At 37.1% G+C, this 18675-nt stretch overlaps 1 protein-coding gene across 1 annotated transcript in view; it reads left to right on the top strand.

Moving 5' to 3' along the window:
- The first annotated feature begins 1415 nt into the window (after positions 1-1415).
- The window catches only part of MCPH1 (microcephalin 1), a 122324-nt gene continuing 105064 nt past the window's right edge, over positions 1416-18675 (top strand). The window contains exons 1-8 of the mRNA XM_064707166.1: positions 1416-1542; positions 3584-3675; positions 6617-6735; positions 11371-11455; positions 11987-12107; positions 12391-12531; positions 13456-13551; positions 15715-16713. Coding sequence (XP_064563236.1) covers positions 1524-1542; positions 3584-3675; positions 6617-6735; positions 11371-11455; positions 11987-12107; positions 12391-12531; positions 13456-13551; positions 15715-16713 — 1672 coding nt within the window. The 5' untranslated portion in view covers positions 1416-1523. The remainder of the gene's footprint in view (positions 1543-3583; positions 3676-6616; positions 6736-11370; positions 11456-11986; positions 12108-12390; positions 12532-13455; positions 13552-15714; positions 16714-18675) is intronic.

Raw genomic sequence — 18675 nt, 5'->3', positions numbered from 1 at the left:
AGGACCTCTAGTATACCCCCCTTCCACCGTTTCTTTTCCAAGCGGACAAGTCCTTGTCTGAATAGCTATTTCTCATATGGAAATCACTTAGTATCCTTATGTTGCATCTCTGTTGTTTTTCCATGTCAGCTATATTACAATTTAGATGATGAAATTACCATTAGATATTGAAGATTTCAGAACAGCATCAATTCGTACAACTATATAGTAACTCCTGAGCTCTGTGAGTTGCCTAATAAAGCTATGCAGCATCATTTTCCTCTATGTGCTCCTTCTTTCTCACAGCAGATCTCCTTAAACTCACTAATTCCCTTATTTTATTATACATTTTATCATTTTTCCCTGGGATAAAGCATGACTTTTTCTCTAACTTCCCTCTGGTATCACATTTTCTACACTCCAGCCTTCGAGCGCCACAGCCAGCTCCTGTTAGGGTTCCCTAAATATAGCTGATGGCACAGTTGCTTGCAAGCAGTTTTACATGCTTTGGTAAATACTGTCTCACAGTGCTCTTTACTAACCCCTATTTTGCTGCCTTTTTCTATTATTTGTTTTCTCACTTCACATGCTGCAGTTTGGGCTACTAGAGAGTTGAGAGACCAGCAGTTCTCTGATGCTGTACTTTTCTATAAACTAAAATTCTTCAGGAAGGCCTCTTTAGGACTCCTTATGGCAAATGGTCACAGAGAAAATTCACTCAGTGTTTGGCTTTGTCAAAACTTCGTGGCATCCTGGCCTCCATCAGCAGTAGTGTGGCCAGCAGGACCAGGACCAGAGATTGTCCCCCTGTACTGAGCACAGTGAGGTCACCAAGCTCTGTGCTCAGTTCTGGGCCCCTCAATTCAGAAAGAACTTTGAGGAGCTGGAGCAAGTCCATAGAAGGGCAGCAGAGCTAGTGAAGGCTCTGGAGCACAAGGGCTGTGAGGAGCAGCTGAGGGAGCTGAGGGTGTTTACCCTGTAGGAGGCTCAGGAGGGACCGCATTGCTCCCTACAACTCCCTGAAAGGTAGCTGAAGCCACCTAAGGGTCAGACTCTTGTCCCAGGAACTAGTGACAGGATGAGAGGACATAATTTTAAGCTGTAGCAGGGGCAGTTTAGGCTGGATATTAGGACGACTTTTTTAACGGGAAAGGTGATTCGATATTGGAATGGGCTGCCCAGAGAAGTGGTGGAGTCACTGTCCCTGGAGATGTTTACAGAAAGACTGAATGTGGAACTCAGTGTACAGAGTAGTGTTGGGTCATAGGCTGGACTCGATGATCTCAGAAGTATTTTCCAACCTAATTACTTGTGTGACACTGTTTCCAGCAGCCTGCGGCTGTGCCAAGCCTTCCCCGGCGCCGGAAAAGGCCGGAGCTGGGCCGAGCACACCCCATTTCCGACCAGGCTCGCGGGCCCGCGGCCGCTCCGCGCCCCGCAGCTGCACGGCCGCGGCAGGTCCTGGTGCGCAGGCGCGGCGGGGCCATGCGCGGGGGCGGGTTTGAACCGTGGCGGGCGCTGCGAGCTGCCGGGCTGTGCTGCCAATGGAGCCCGCACTGAAAGGTACCGGCTCGGCCGCCCTGCGGTGGCTTCTCCCGGCGCGGGCTCCGCGCTGCCCCTGCCCCGTTTCTCCTTGCGGCCCTTGGCGCGGCGCTCCCCGGCAGGGCGGGTGGCGGGCGGCTGTGGAGGCCCCGCGGGCGGCTCTGACCCGCCGCGAACCCGCCCGATCCCGGCGGCGGGGCCTGGGGGTCGGCCCGGTGGGAGCGGGCTGTGCCCGGGCGCAGGCACGGCCGCCTCCCTCCGCTCGGGTGGCACTGCAGGGTGCTCCCCGTGGGGCACTGACCCCGACCCCTCTGTCCTTCCTACTCCGGTCAGTCGTAGCTTTCTTCTGCATATCAAAACTTCTGCCTCGCTAAGTTGCCCTCTCATGGCCATTTTCCTCTGCGATCACCTCCTTCTCTGAGAACTTCTAAGGCTGACGTTTACAAGAATCGATCTCTACTCAGAGATCTTTTAGTTCAAAAAAGCACTTCCTCGTTTTCCTTTTCACCCACTGTACAAAACCTGCAAAAAGCTTTGCCGTTTGCTGAAATCTATTTGATTAGCTAAAACTGACTAATTATTATGTATGTAAAATGCACCTTTGATTCTATTGCAAGGGCATGGAGTTTTGAAGTAGCATCCCTTTAAGTTCCTAGTTAGTTCCAGACCTTTACTGAAATGTTCTGATGTGTTTTTCCAGGAGAATTTTAGCTATGAAAGTCCTGAAATATTTGATATAAGAGGAAGATACTATCTTTTCAAATTCAAGTGCTTTTTTTTTCACAACTGAACTATCAAGGAAAAAAGCAACTCTGGCAGAATCTGCCCCAGTCTGGTAGTAGAATGAACACAGTTAAAAGCACATTGGAGTAGATATAAATTCCCATTTATATCTGAATTCATAGTACAGATAATAAGATTTTTCCCAGTGCTTTGCATAAGGAAGTGCTTTGTTTCACATTTCTCTTGTATTTCAAAAATATTTCTAGTAATTGTAAAAGTACTTAAATCTTTATAAGAGTACTCCTATTGTTATGAATAATTGGAGCATTATTCTGGTTTTCATGTAGAAAGAAGACAGATGAGACTACATAATAATTAATCAGAAGGATATGCTTAATTATCTTAGTAGCTAAGATAATTAAGCAATATTTGCTAAGGATGACCCTTTCAAAATTAAACTCTTGGTTTTATTCCTGAGTTCTTAGACTTGTCTGGCCTTTGCCTGAAGTTGTTTTTGGTGAACTGCCATTTCTCCAGTTTTTGGAATTTTCCTGATTTGCCATTCAATATGGGAAAGTGGCATGGCCAGTGGAACTGTAGGTCACTTTGGTGCCTCTCCTATGTAAAATTAATGAAGGGATTGTTATGAGTTTTATTTGTTTATCCCTACTTTTCAGTGCTTCTGTCTTCGGTTGGTTGCTTGAAGATATTCTCAAGCAAGGCTGACCTGATTCCTTGAAGAGTTTATTAATCTGCTTAATGAAGCAAGCTAATTAAATCTTAATATCTCAAGTTGCATATGGCAACTGATAAGGAATTTTATTAGCCTCTGTCATAAGTATGTAATTTTGGGTCTTTCCATATAAATAAAATGAAAATTGAAGTCAATTGGAAACTGTTAAGCAATATTTCTGCAACATTTTCTGGGTGTTTGGGCAAGGAGTAATTCTATTATGGTTTTCTATTTGTTCTGGAAGTTGTATTGTATCAACTGGTTTTCAAATTTTTAACTATTCTGAAGATTAAAAGTGATTCAATAATGGTAAGAGTGAGCAGTCATGTAAAGATAATGTGTTGCTTTTTAAGCTGGTAGTGTGTTTTAAATAGATGAAGTAGAAAGTTAGCTAATGTCAGACTTCTAAGTTATTTCCATTACAATTAATTTAGGGGACATAAATACACTAAAAAAAGTTTTGCAGCTGAAGTCTGACGCTCAGTTTACTAAAAGCTGTATTTGCAACTGAATGCAGTATGTATAAAATAAACTTTTATTGGAAGGAGGCAGTTTAACAAGTTTTACCATACTTCATTAGTTGTTGTTTTCTGTCTTCTGATCCAGGTGTTTCTGCCTTTGTAGAAGTTTGGTCATCTAACAGAACAGAAAATTACTCAAAAACCTTCGAACAGCAGCTTCTTGATATGGGAGCAAAAGTAAGAGAACTATTTTGAAATAAATGGAATAGGAAAGATCTTAATTATAAATTAGCTTGCTTGTTCTACTTGTCACATATTTCTTTTTAGTATGAGTTTTTAAAGGGCAAGAAGGCAGAAAATCAGAGACCTGAGAATAGACCAGTGTGCTGTGATATTCTTGCTACTGACAGATGGGAAATGCATTTAAAGCCTTTCTACATCTACAGACCTCTTTGCATATTAATGTGATATCATGCTTCTTGTGGGAAGTATTGGGCTTGCCACAGACTGTGGGCAAAGCAAATCTGTCTTGAAAACCTGTGGTTTACTATGGGAATAGGAATCCCAATATTACCAGTTAGATGGTGCCTGGGTCAGTGTGACCCTCGCTGCTGAGCCAAAGGCGGCACTGTGGTGCTTTACCCCAGAGATACCTTGGCTGCTGGAGATTGCAGCGGGGCACTGGTGCAAGTCCAGGCTTGTCAGGAACTCCGTTTACCTCAGGAGAGAGAGCTTCTGGCGATGGTGAAGAGAAAAAGGAGAGGATTCTGCTGGAGGGTTTATGTTCAGATGTTTATTCCATGGTTACAGAGGTCTGAAGCGGGGCAACTGCTCAACAGAATACCGGCCGCATGGTCTGATTAACCTTTTAAGCTCAGGGACAGGGGAAGGGGAGGGGACAGGTGAGCTACCAACCAGGTGAAAGGGGCAGGGTCTCAAGGGAGGATGACCAACCACACGACGCCTTGCTGGAATCTTAAGCCTGATTGACAGGACTCACTCAGCAAGGGGGTGAGGGGGAAGGGAGAGAGGTATAGGCACACCTGGGAAGGGACCCGGAAGTTTAAAACAGGACATTGCAACACACCGCAACAGTTTACAAGCATGTATCTTTCTTTGTTTTGTTTTCATCAACTTGTAAACAGATGCTCTGTTGTTAGTACAAAGTTTCCTAACCCAAGTACCATGACATTTTATTCTTCCATTCACTCTCCCCAAAATTGTATCAGTTCCAGAAAGTGCTAGTAAAAATACATCTTAAGAGTTTCAGTATATGTCTCAATGATTTTTTTCCGTACCAGATATAGTTGACTTGTAGGTGCAAAAGATGTTTAATTGCCAGCTGTAACATTTCAACCAGAGACCAAAGTCAAACTGGCATCTTCCCTTCTAGCACATTGTCATTGGTTAATGGAGATTTTTATAGCCTAGATTTTTATTCTAAAAAATACTTGTGTGGACTCCCAGTGCTCTTTAAAATGGGCATGTGTGGTTGTCTTTTACTGTAATTTAGGAAATCTTACTGCTCTCCCCAAATCCTCTCTTTCTGTATGAAGTGAGCTGAGTGAGTGTGACAGAACAGGGTAACTGGTTTTGTTACTAAAGCAAATGCAACTCTAAGTAAATAACTCGAGTAAAACAAATATTTCTGTGTTGTACTGTCAGACCTGTGTAATTCTGTTCTTATGATGTAAGACTTTTTTTCTCACAGAGAATATGGCAGAAGCATAAGGCTTCAAAATTCTTCAAATGTGTCAAAACAACCAAATATGGTGCAGGCAGATGATACAGATGAGCCTATTTAGTATATCCTTATGACTGGATAGGGATGGCCATGCCCCTTCCCTATTCCAGGCACTTCCCTGTTCTTGGCTGAGCACGTGGTACTTAGCTGACTTGGTTCACTGTGTCAGGAAATTAAATTCTAAATTAGTTTTTGCTAGATTGTTGATTCTGACATCTCAAAGTTCAGCTGAGCAGCAGAAGATGCACAGGGTAACCGGAGGAGGTGGGAAAGGTGAGAGGGAGGTGTAAGGTGGTGCTCCTCTGTAATTTGGAGGCAAAGCTACATCAAGCATCCTTAGGACATGTGAGCAGATACTGGCAGAAGTGAGTAAGCAATTGCATCTGGAGTAATAATTTATCAGGAGTATATTTATTTAATGAATTTAATTTATTTTATTTATTTAAAATATATTATAATTTATAATTAGTCTCTTACAGATAAGAATAATTTATATATTTATCTATAAGAGACTAGTGGATCATTTTATACCTAGATACTGAAATATCATGGGATTTTGTCTTCTAAGTCATAATCAGCTTGTCACCAGCAATGTTTGGAAAACCTAAATAGTTTTCTTAAAGCTAAATACACACCCAGCATGTTGTAGGCAAAGTATAATGATGCAACTGAGGGCACAACAGAAAGTTATGGAGCTATTTCTATTTGGCTGGGGAGATGCTGCAGTAAAAAAAGAGTCCTATTGATGTAACTGCATCAACAATCACAACTGATCAAGCAGTTCTGTGTGGGGTGCTTGGTCTCCACAATAAAAGCCTTGTTTGTGAAAAATGGAGTATCTAGAACTGAAAGCATCACTTGCCAATGGAGGCTGATAATTGAAAATTTGATCATCTGTGCTGACTTTTAATTTTCTGTATTTCTCATTTTTAAAGCATTTTTAAAGCATTTCCATATAAGTTTTGTTTATAAACAGCCTTTCCCTCAAAACTAAGTGATTTAGTTTAAAAAGTGAGGTTAGCTTTTAGTCTGAGTTCTTTTGCCTAAAAGATGTTTTGTTATTTCTTTGGGTAGTGGCATCTGCTTTCTACCCTGGCTGTTGCATGAGAAATTATATTGCACTATATAAATTAAAATGTTGCAAAGTTAGTGATACATCTAGAGTAGGGAGCTGAAAATGGTAACCTAGAGGAGACTGAAAACAAAGGGCTATTCCATCCCTGTAGCCTGCATTAGCTTGCCTAATGAGACTGGAGTTTTGATTGCTTGAGGCTTCTTGTGAAGTTGGGTAAGATCAAAAGGGTCCTTAACATAATGTTTAGAATAAATTTTTATGCTAGTGGGGTATACACTAAAAATGGGCTACACTAGCTGATTTCATTAGCATTTTCCAATTATCAGACTTTAATATGAGCTCTCTGTGTATTTCTGCAGGTTTCAAAAACTTTGAACAAGCATGTCACCCATGTAGTCTTCAAAGATGGACGTTTGACTACATGGAAGAAAGCACAGAACATGGGTGTAAAAATAGTTTCTGTACTCTGGGTGGAAAAGTGAGTACTTGTGGTTATAATGAATGTGGCCTATTTCAGAGATAATATTTTAATAATAATAATTTTCTATTATTTTTAAATTGAAAAAATTAAATACAGTAACTGTTTTATTAAAGTACTTGAAATAAATGTGATAAATCTGTGAGTAAATGAACTTTTCTGTGACATTATTCCTATTATAAAGCATGTGACTTACACAAAAAGGTAAAATGTAAACTCTTAAAAAATAAATGTGGTCAACTAGTTTCATAGTACATTTGTTAACAGTTCTACTCCTGTGCTCCCAGATGGCATGTATAGACAGTGAAGGCCATACTTACATTGAATACAATTCTTCCATTTTCATATGTAAAAGCACATTTCATCAAGGGCATTGTACTGTTTCTGTAGTTAAATCCTGTAAACAGAATAAATCCTAGCAAGAAAGAAGAAGATCCATATGTATTCTGGTTTTTAAGATATTTGGCAAGTTCAGAACAAAACTTCATGAAAAGTCTCTTCTACCATATGGAAAAAGTTCAATTTATTTTTTAAAAAATTGAAGAAAAATTTCATCTGTGCAACCAGTCCTTTGGCATTTGCTAAGTACAAATATTTTGGGCTTGGTTTTTTTGGGTTTTTTTTTTGTTTTTAAAGGGGGAGCACAAATCTATGCCCTACAGACACCTAAATGTAGGCCAGTACAGCCTGGAAACTTGTGATGCGAGTCCCTAGCCAAAAAGTAAATTCATGCAAATCTGCAGACACAGGGGTTTTCTTTTTTTTTTTAAGTATGTCAGATGTAGAAGTTACAGTCATACAATCCAGCCAGCTTTAACACCAAAGAAGGAATACCTCAAGTTCTTGAAAATGAGGGTGATGCAAAATTTTATTTATGTGAAAATGTCTTTCAGGGATCTGGTGCTATTTGAATATGTGACAGTGATGATGATTTCAATACTGTTGTAAAATTGAATATACTCTTCATGTGGCTAAGTGTATAAATACAGATTTTGAAATCTTAGTCACATGAACTATAGATTATTGATGATTTGGATGTGCTGTAGTAAAAAGGATCTCATAAAAATCCGGATGAGTACCACCAGCAATGGAAGAATGAGAGTGCCTTACAGGGGAGAGTCTAGGACATGCCATACAGAAATATTCTCTCTGTGATAGCAGTTCCACCAAAAGATTCTCCTCTGCACTGCTGGAAGGCATTGAGTGGATGAACACTGTAGAAAGCTGAGGCATAGAAAGAGCTGGATATGTGATACTGTAGGGGACATCATGGAGATTTGAAATCCAGGGGTAAAAGCCTCAAGGAACTTTAACTTTTGCTGGATGACAGCAACAAAGGAAGACAAGAGAAAACATCTACAGGGAAAACTTAGGTTGTTTGCTAGGAAGGAGAAGGCTAGCATCTTCCTGGTATCTTTTAAGTATTCCTGTTATAATTTTCTGACCAAAGCAAGACTTAGGGACGTGACTTAGAAGATGAAGTTTGTTGGAACTTGGGGAGTCATCTAAAATACATGTATTTTATTTCAGAGGACGACTCAAGCTGTGAATTATCATTGAACTTCTCTGTAATCTTTTTCTTCTGCTCTTTAGTTTAAAGTAAATGCTGAAGGGTACAGAAGAACATACATTAGATTGGTGTATGCTGTAACCAGAATACATGAGAATATCATATCCTTGAGGAAAATATAGGTCAAGAGCATTGAAACTTGTATGAGAGATAGTTATGAATATTCCTGCTGTTCATGGGGTTATTCAAATGAGGCATAGGCAGTACAAAATTAAAATGAGTCTGTGCTAGTATGCATACAAATTTTCAGTTTTTGTAATTAGAGAACCAGAGTGCCTGACTACATTACATGTCTAGTACATCCATGTCTCAGACACTGGTAGGCAGAAGATAGAAGATAGTTTATTGAACCCTGGAACAATGTAAATAGGAAGGACTGAGTAATATGTACCCATAAAATTATGGTCCTGTGTGAATGGAAACTTAGTTTAAATCTGATAATTTATGTAGGCAAATCATGCAGAGTTTCTATGAGTTGAAGTTTTAGCATTGCTAAAAAGCTGGTTTGATTAACTAACTGCTTCATTCAGTAACAAGTGGAACATTCTCACAATGGTCAGAAAAGCTGTGAAATATAATCTCAGCAAGGTAATAGTATGTATCATCTCTCTGGTGTAGACTGGGGGTTGGTGACTCCTGTAGGAGTGCAGTGCAAAACCAAATGTGTTAGTTATTGCTTGGTCTTAATTGGTTTGTGGATTGCTGTTCAAACTACATCAAAGAACCTTTTCATAAGTATGTCTACAGTATAAGTATTCATACTGGAACACCAAACCCAGGAAATTCTATGACAATGCTTAAATTTAAAAAGGAGTTCCACTTAAAATGGAAAAAAATCTGTTAAGAAGCTAAGACTGAAGGGAATAAAATTCTTGCTGGTGTCAAGAAGGCTGTTTAAAGCAGTCTTCTTAAGCATATCAAAAAGATGATCGTTGCATTTTGATACTTGCAGTAGACATTTTCATAGAATTGTTACCTCAGCAGTAGTCAAAAATCAAATTAAGTAGAACATAAAACTTCATATTGTGGAATGACAACATTTTATCATAGTTATATTTGGAATGTTGCCAGAGGATGGCAATGAGCTTGACTGAAGTTATAAAATAGTTGTCTCTTCAATCACATCTTGTAAAAAAAGAATGCTTCAGTATGGAAAAGAAGTGAGGATGGGAGACTACTGTGAACACAAACGTTTGTGTAGAGAGGCTGAATGGGAAATGAATCTATTTCCTTCCCAGTAGAAAAGTTGGAAAGCATTACATCAATACTTGTGGAGATAGAATCAGTAAAAACAGTAAATTATGAGTTTCAATAACACCGGGTTAGGCTGTAGAACTCCTTGTTGCAAAATCATAGTGAGCAAAGATTTACACGGGGTAAAAAAATTACTGAAGCAATTAAACATTTCATTTTATCAAAACCCAAGTATAGTATTGCCTCTTACCCTCTGACAACCAGAAAATTGTGGAACTCACTAAACTGGGCATGTTTGGCTTCGTTTTTATGTTCTTACATGCTCTTGGGTATCTTGATATTGGAGGACCCTGCAGGGTGCTGCAGTTTATGATATTTAATCTGGATGCTACTTTTTCATGTTGGAGCTCTGAAAATACCAGACAAGGAATTTCCTGATTCTTCCTCTTTGTGGGAAATACTCTCACACATAACAGCTGGTGAACCCCTACTTCCAGCCTGTTAAACTTGTCCCACCCCAGTGTTACTTTCCCCTGAGCACTGCTTGAGCCTCTCAGAGGAATATACCCAATGAGCTGAAAAGTGCTGTAATACTTTGTTTCTCCATAAAAGCCTGAAACATTTGAAGGGTTTGTGCAATATTTAGTGATCATTGCCTTGTTGAATTCTTACTGGATTTCTAATGCTCTTTCCAATGTTTTGCCTCAAACTTTTATTGGAAGCTTCTGTTCTATAACATGAGCATCTATTTGAGCCTAAACTGTATGCAATTCTACAGTTTAGGAAGTAATTTGAGAAGACAACTCTTTAAGATGAAAATTAAAAATCTGAAAAATTTATAACTGCTGAGTAAAGTTATTTTAAATTTTAAAACTATTGTTTGCTTTTGCTTTTTTTTCTTCTAAGAATGATAGATGTGTCTAACTTTAAAAACAGCAAACAAAAGTCATGGACTTGTTGTCATGTAAAAAAATTTAAAGTGTAATGCAAAATGGGTGACAGCTTTGGGATCACTGCGAAAAAGATTTTTATTACTTCTTTAACACAAATACTTAAGTGAGCAGTCTAAAAAGAAATCAAAACCCAGGAACAAAACCCCATATAAAATGGAATAGCTACAGTCTGCCCAAATTAGGCACACTTAATACTTCCACATCAAAAGCATGATTGTGAAGCTCTACCTGTGTTTTCTTAGCTGGATAACTCATCCCACAAATAAGTTATATAAAACATTTACATTCAGATTTGTCTGCAAAATAAAAGATTCATAGATTTAATACTAAAATTTTCTTCTGTTTTGTTTCTCTGAATCAATGAAATCTCTGAATTAATGTAATTTTTCATGTAGTCTGCATCTCTGCTGATTATTATCCAGATTTAATAACAGTCACTGAAGTCCAGCTGGTGAATCTCCCTCTTTGATGCTCCTGAGAACTGTAAATTCAGTGAGTTTGACAAATACTTGCCGTGGTTCATCTCTCTCGTCCGTTCTAAGGCGAGTAAGGATGAGCCGTAACTGTACAGGCTCACACCGTGTGGCGCTTCCATCGCTAGGTGTCACCAGAGCCACGCGAGCGGCTGCTGCCAGCACAGGCCTGCCGCTTGGAAAGGTGTGGAAAATAACATCCGTGGGAATCTTGCCCTTCCAGAACAGCAATTTGGAGGGCATCATTGGCACAAAAATTTGGATCGCATGTTTGGCAGGGGAAGGGGTAACATTACAGTACTTACGTTAAATTTAGATGCTTAGAAAGGGTTGGTGTTTTGTTATTGCAGGGCTCAGACAACTCTTCTTGCAATAAAGGTTCTCATTCTTCAAACAAAACCAAGAGAATAAAAACCCACCAAACCTTCTCTAATTTACTGTACAGGTGTCGAGAAACTGGAGCCCATGTTGATGAATCCCTATTTCCTGCAGTAGACACTAATGAAGGATTTCTGCTACCAATCAAAAAAGTATGTGTTTTTTTAAATGGGCCTAGAATAAAAAACTTTAAATTTTGAACTTGACTTTTTGACCTCAAGCATTTGAAATATTTTCAGAGCATTCTGTAAACTCTACCTGTCAATCTCAGTAAGAGGTTAAAGACAGTCTATTGCTGTGATCATGTGAAGAAAGTATAAATCAAGTTTTTATATTGGTAATTAAAAATATTAAGATCTAAATTCAAATTATATAACGCTGACTAAGCAAAAAAACCACAACTACTATGTGGATTATGTTTTACAGAGTTGCAACAAATATTTTTTAAAACTACCTTTAAATCTTTAGTGCAAGCAAAAAAAAAGTCTATCACCTTCTTTCTTAATAATATTAAAGTTTCCTTTGCAAAATGCTAATTTCTGTGATTATCTGTCACTCTCAGGGAGGTGATAAGCAGCATAGATACCAATAATAAATACTGTGACAAAGTGGTAGGCAAAATAGGGGGTGTCATTATTTTGGCAGTTTTGTACATATACTTAAGAGTTTTGTCTGTCTTGTAGCACAAATGTATGCAGCCAAAAGACTATGTTGAAAAAACTCCAGAAAATAATAAAAAGCTTCAAAAAAGACTGAACCAAATGGCTAAAGAGTTAGCTCTACAAAAGACTGCAGTTAATACTGGTAAGAATATTTTTTACTAAGATGTGAAATTTTTTTAAAGCACTTGTTGGGGTTTTGGTGTTTGTTGGTTGGGGTTTTTGTGAGCTTTTTGCATCTTACCATGAGAAATTAAGTTGATGTCATTTTGACTAAGTTCTTTGCAGTTCTGTTGTGTTAAGGTATCTGTAATGACCTTGATCTAAGAAAACGTTTTTTTGCGTTTTTTTTTTTTAAAGAAAGAAACTTCATCTCAGGCTGTTACAGCATTCAAATATTAATATATAAATACAATTTCTTTATGCAGATGCAGATGTACCAGTTTTATTATTTGAAGACAATGGTTCACTTATATACAGCCCTGTTAATAAGATAAAAGACCAATGCTATGAAATGGAAAGAAGAATAAAGGATATGAAGGAAAAAAGAGAGAATCTTTCTCCTACTGGTAAGAAGCTGAATTTTACTTAGTTATGAGTATGCACAAATGGCTGCTGGTTTTATTGCTGACTTTTTCATGCACCAGTGCTCTCACCTTTAGAATTTTTTTCTTGATTGCATGTTTGGAACACAGTGGTTGCAAAATAATTTTTTGATCACTAGGCTGCTCAGGAGGACTAATGTTTATGCAAGACTTTCTAGCCATGTCAATTGATATTATCACCACTTACTTAAACTTGACAGTGAAACTCTAAATCTTATTTCCTTATCGCCCATATCAACAGTTTAAAAAGGACTCCAGAACTGATAAGATATCTGTCCAGGTACTGAGGAACAGAACTTAAAAAATAAATAAATGTGAATAACCTAATTAAATAAATCTAGTCAATTTTAAAATGGATGTTCTAATGAATTTTATCTAGATTGTAGTTTGCAGATTTTTTTAGTGTTTGCATTGCCTTACTGAGAAAATACTTAGATCTAAGTCAGTAGGTTTTGCCAATTACTATAAAAATGTTGAATGTAGAACATCTTTTGGTGGGGCAGCATCTGCAGTATTTGAAGTTTTAAGATGTGCATGTCACCTATACTGTCAATTTCTAATTTCAAAAACAATTGTGAAAGTAAAGAAACAGTAATACAAATGGATGAAAAATTAAATCTCAGTTTATTTTAGTGAGGCTTGTATTTATTTTCTCTCCAAATTTTAAGGTAAACCTTCAAACATTAAAAACATTTCTACTATATTAAGACGTGATTGCCAATTGCAAGACTTCACAGATTCTTTAGTAAAATCCCTCAACAGGCTTTAGAAATATCAGTAATAATTTCTAAATAGTTTTACATGATTCTTTAGATTCAGAAAAATGTGCTGCTGAGTTACTTAGAAAAAATGCTTACAAATATCTAATAGTTTTTTTTTTGCTCCTAGCTTCACAAATGACTCAAACACTTCCAAGTACTTCACCAGGAGACTGCCCACTTTCTACTTGCATCTTAACTAATTCAGAAGATGAGCTGCTACCTGGTAACTAACACTACTTAATATATTTACAGAAATTAAAAATAATACATGGCCTTTATATCTTACTTGGGAAATATGGTATACTGAAATGAGAACTGCATCCATTTTCTCAATCTTTTATATTTAAAGCTGAATTATCTTAGTTTTTCCTTACTAAAGAAAGTATGTTGTACTAAGAAGTCAAGAAAAATAGAGCATGAGGATACCACTAGTTAAATGCTCTGCCTTACAGCTGTATTGCTTGCCTCACTTCCTCCTCTCTACTCATACCATTCCCTATTAATATCTTTCTGTCCTACATGGTATCAATCTTCTCTGCTCTTAACAGTGATCATATATAGAACACAGAGTGCTGACCAAAGAGTGTGGTGTGGGAAGCTTAAAAGAGATCTGAATGAGGATAAGACCTCAAACAACTGAAATGTCTTCCAAATTTTCAGTTGAAAAGCATGAATTTGAAAGCTAGCCTAATGTGTTTTTCAGATTAAGTGATCAAGTTTGAAGAAATAACACAAGTAAAAATACATCAGCTTTTTTAAGGTTTTATGGTTTAAGATGGATTAAAATAATTTGTTAGTAAGGTAAGAACCTCATAAAATTATTCTCATCAATTAGGGGTTTGTTCCTGTGTTTTGGTGTATTAGCAGGGAGGAGATTGTTATGTCTGTTGAGCTACATCAGTGAATATCTTAATAGTATTGATTATGTATGCAGTAGGTTTGTGCTTCAGACCTCATGTCATCTCTCAGTCACAGGGGCAAAGAGCTCAAGTCAGATGCTGGCCTTGACCTCAGTAGAAAAGTGAGGAGAAGGGAGTCTGTAGAATTTGTAATATGGGCCACTAGAGCAGTTTGCCTGCTCTCCATTCTCCCTCAACAGTAAGTTATTCCACGTGCTATTTTGAGGTGTTTTATTTTATTGACATGAGCCAGGAGTTCTGTCATATTGGCTGACCTAAGAACACTATGGGTGTCTTGCAGCCTACGACAGCTTGTTATGTCTTCATGCAATATTAGTGAGAAGTGATAGTTGAATACTGGAAGTAGCATAGCTCTGCCAGCAAACTCATTTACTTTGGTAGATTAGTTGTGTGCTGATGAGGTAGAACATTGTAATTTGAGAGCTTTCCTTGCATATATCCCTTCAGCTTTGCAACTGCACAATGTGATTTTACATTAGGACCACCAATTCCCATGACAGCATTCAGTGCAGCTTCCATCTCCAGTGCTCCGTGACAGTGTCCCCTATCTTGTGTCTAAGACATATATGAGATTGGTTAATAAAGGTTTAGAAAGTTCAAGAAGCCAGGTTAATTTGAGGATTGAAGCTGACTTTGTCAGTTATCAGTATGAGATACTGATCATACCATGTGAAATTTATGTCTGTCTTTTATTTTTCTTAATACAGTTAGCTACACTATATGTTTAAAAATATTATCTATATCTAGTAAGCAAATAACATCAAGAACTTAAAGAATGAGTATTCTGTGATGTTGCACTAAACAGCTACTTTAGCAAAAGCTTGTATTGCAATCATCTTGTAGAACAACAGGATTTTAAAAAATGTATGTTGAGATTAATAGTACATTAACTTGTTTTGGAGGAATTTATTGTGAAGAGTTATGAATAGATTCTGTGTAACACCTAACACAAATTAATTTCATAAGAATAGCTACAAGAAATAAGTCAATCCATGTTCTTATTATTTTTTATGTATGCGACACGATAGTATAGTGTTGTATTTAAATCCATCTTAACTGCAAAATCTTCAAGGTAGTACTAATGCTGTGGTAGAAAAATTATTATTGAGTTTCCACTGTTATTAAAGCTAACTTTATCAGCATATAATCTTGCTTTCTCTACAAATGCAAGAGGAATAACGAGTTGCTCTGTTGCCTTGTTTCAAGAAAGCTGAATGGGACTTGCGGGTGCTTATGACCAGGTTAGGGGATACAATAACTAGAACTGTAGGTTTTTGTCAGCATAGAATGTGCTTTGTTTCTAATCCATTTTCTGTTCAGTTTTTGTTGACTTGCCATATAATATCCAGAGAAGTGGTTAATCTTTTTTTTTCCAGTTCAGGAATTCCATATATATTTCACTAAGAAATTGATACTCTTTCTGTTTTGTTCAATACATTTATATTGCCACTTTTTTTGTTTTACAGAAGAACAAATGGAAGGCTGCTTGAACTCCAGTTGTGATTATCTTTGGAGAACTGACCCGCTAAAGAGACCGAGAACAGAGGCAGCAGAACATGCCTGTGATACTTGGACTGATATTCATGTTTCCATGAGCACATCAGTGAACTCTCCATCACATGGCAATGAGGAGAAGAGATTAACACCAAAACAATGTACCAGAAGTTTAACAAAGAACCAGATTATACAGCCTACTTTGGATGACAGATTGGATTTAGGAGAAAAACATTTAAATTTTCCAAAGAAAAATCAAAAGAACAAGAGCAAGACTACTTCAATTGCAAATGAAAGTTCTCTTCTTGAGGGCTTTGGTCATATTACTCCTTCCAAAACAATAGTCCAGTTAAATACTGTTCCTGCTTTGATTGACAGTCTCTCTAATTTGCCTATGAATAGCGGAGACTTAAATGAATATTCACTGAATAAAAGCTTCCCTGCTGACAGAAATGATTCTGTTCTTGAAGACAAGAAGAGAAAGAAACTACAAGCATTACCAAGTTTGAAGCTCGCTACCTCAGAACTGGGTGCATCAGACTCTATGGGGTTCTTGCAAGAAATTACTACTTATAGCAAGTCTTATTGCACTGAAGAGGCTTCATATGAAGACTTCTTTTCATCATGTAATTCAAATGAAAATAAAGTTCAGATACAAGTACCAAAGGAATCACGGAATCCTGAAGTTTGTTGCAAAGACTCTTCTACAAGCATGGACCTACATGATGTGAGTTTCTGTGAGCCACATAACACTACTAAGATAAATAGGAAGATGTCTATTTCAGTAAATGATTTTCCAGTAAAGCGAAAAATCAAATCAACTAAACATCCAGGAAGCATACCGTTAAATATATCAGGTGGTGAAAAAGATGACTCTGGAGAAGCTCTAGATGCTGATGATATGAACAAGCTGCCACAGCATGCTCATGAAAAATCCTACAACAGTATAAATGACTGTGCTCACACTGCTGGTAAGTTAATACATAGAGCTGGAAAATCAAAAGACATAATACTGCATTAGATATACTAATGCAACTAAATTGCAAAATGAACTGCCATTTCAAAAGGAAAAATACTTCAGAAACACACCAAAAGAAGAAAATACTGTGGTACTGACTTAATTACTGAGTCAAGTAAATGAATGCTTAGAATCCGAAAGAACGCCTATTTGTTTTCCCATACTTTACAAACACAAAGTCATAGAAGATAAGGAAACTGCTCACTATACATAAAAAAAGTAATGTCGAGCCTTGTTTCTCTCAGTCTCCTAACCTTCTTTTGCTATTCAAAATCTGTTTAAGAAACCATGGTCTCATCATAGGTTCCCTTGTTCAAATTATTTTTATTTCACAAGTGAAAATTGTTACCAAAATTGCAGTTAGGATCATAAAATCTCTAGTGGAAAAAATATTTGAGTTAGCAATGTGTAACTTGTGCGATAAAATAAGACCTGCAAGAATTTCAATGTAAGCATCTTTTTCAACCATTACCTTTTTATATGGAACTGATCTTAATTTTTAATTATCACTTTAAGAGCATTTTTTATATTGAAGCATTTTCGAGTTGGTTTAGCATAAAGTATTTTTATGTAAATGATTCTAAAATATTAAATCTCAGGAATTTCTCTGAAAGGTGCTCCTAACTTACATTGGAATAATTTTCAGATTTTGATATTTTCAGCTTTGTCAAACTTTACATGGAGTTGAATATTTGTAACTATAATTGTGTATTTTAGTAATTTATCTTCCCTAAAAAATTCTGTAGTAGTGCATCAATTAATTATATAAAACTAATTATTAACTTAAAGGGCTCAACAAAATTGCTATCAGACTTATGAAATCCAATGGGAATGTTGAACCATGATTGTGCCTATACATGTGAGTAATAAGCAGCTGAACTGTGAGCTGCCATTTTGAGTTCATTACACCTGTATTTTAATATATGGAGTGCATAATTTCTGACACAGTTTAAAAAAACAGTGGATGCAGTGGATGTCATACAGGTATAAATGTACAACCATAAAGGACAACCTTCTGCTCCAAGTGATAGATGAGCCATGAAGTAGAGGTTCCATGTTGGATCTTGTTCTCCCCAAGAAGGAGGTGCTGGTGAGAAATGTGGAGCTCAAGGACAGCCTAGGCTGCAGTGACCATGAAATGTTGGAGTTCAAGATCTTGGGGCAGCAAGGAGGGCATACAGCAAGCTTACTACTGACATGTTGAACCTGATGAAATGGATTTCCCTGATTTCACCAAAGTATATTATTTCTGTAGATTTACACAAAGTGTAGGCAAGTAGGACCTCAAGTTTGACAGCTTGAATGAACTCACTTAAAAATGGAAGGAATCAATAATGTAAGAGAAGTTGTGTTTTCCCTAATAATGCAAGTTTCGTGGTAGAAAATTAAAATCTTGTATTACACTTACTCCTGTGATTCTCTATGATAAAATAATTGATTTTTATTAATTATGGGTTAAGCATTTCATTTTTAATTAAATGTAAGTTGTTTCTTGTCCCTGTTTTTAAATAAATTGCAAATTGGGGTTTTTCTCTGTATACTGTACGTTATTTGAAAGCTGGTAAATCCAGTATATTTTTAAAAACTAATGAATTGTCTTCATCATATATATATGGTTACAAGTAATCAAATAGCCATATAAAATGTTATATCTCTTTTAAATATCTAACATTTTTCTTGCCCATTGTTGTGATTTTATGTCAGTGGCACTTCTACCCAGTACTTCTAATGACAAGATGATTTGATAGACTTTCTTTCCATAGGCTATATAGAACATTTCATTTTAAAGTAGAATATGCAGGCTAATCTGAAACCAGATTTTCAAGGCCTAATACTTATGTGGTAGCAAGATTCGGTTTCTTTGTAGGGCACATTCAAGGCTGCCCTGTTCTGCTGAAATAAATTCTGCTACTTA

Source organism: Zonotrichia leucophrys, chromosome 3, assembly GCF_028769735.1.
Source record: "Zonotrichia leucophrys gambelii isolate GWCS_2022_RI chromosome 3, RI_Zleu_2.0, whole genome shotgun sequence".
In the NCBI taxonomy this organism is placed as follows: Eukaryota; Metazoa; Chordata; class Aves; order Passeriformes; family Passerellidae; genus Zonotrichia; species Zonotrichia leucophrys.
This window is presented reverse-complemented; position numbering and strand designations above follow the sequence as displayed.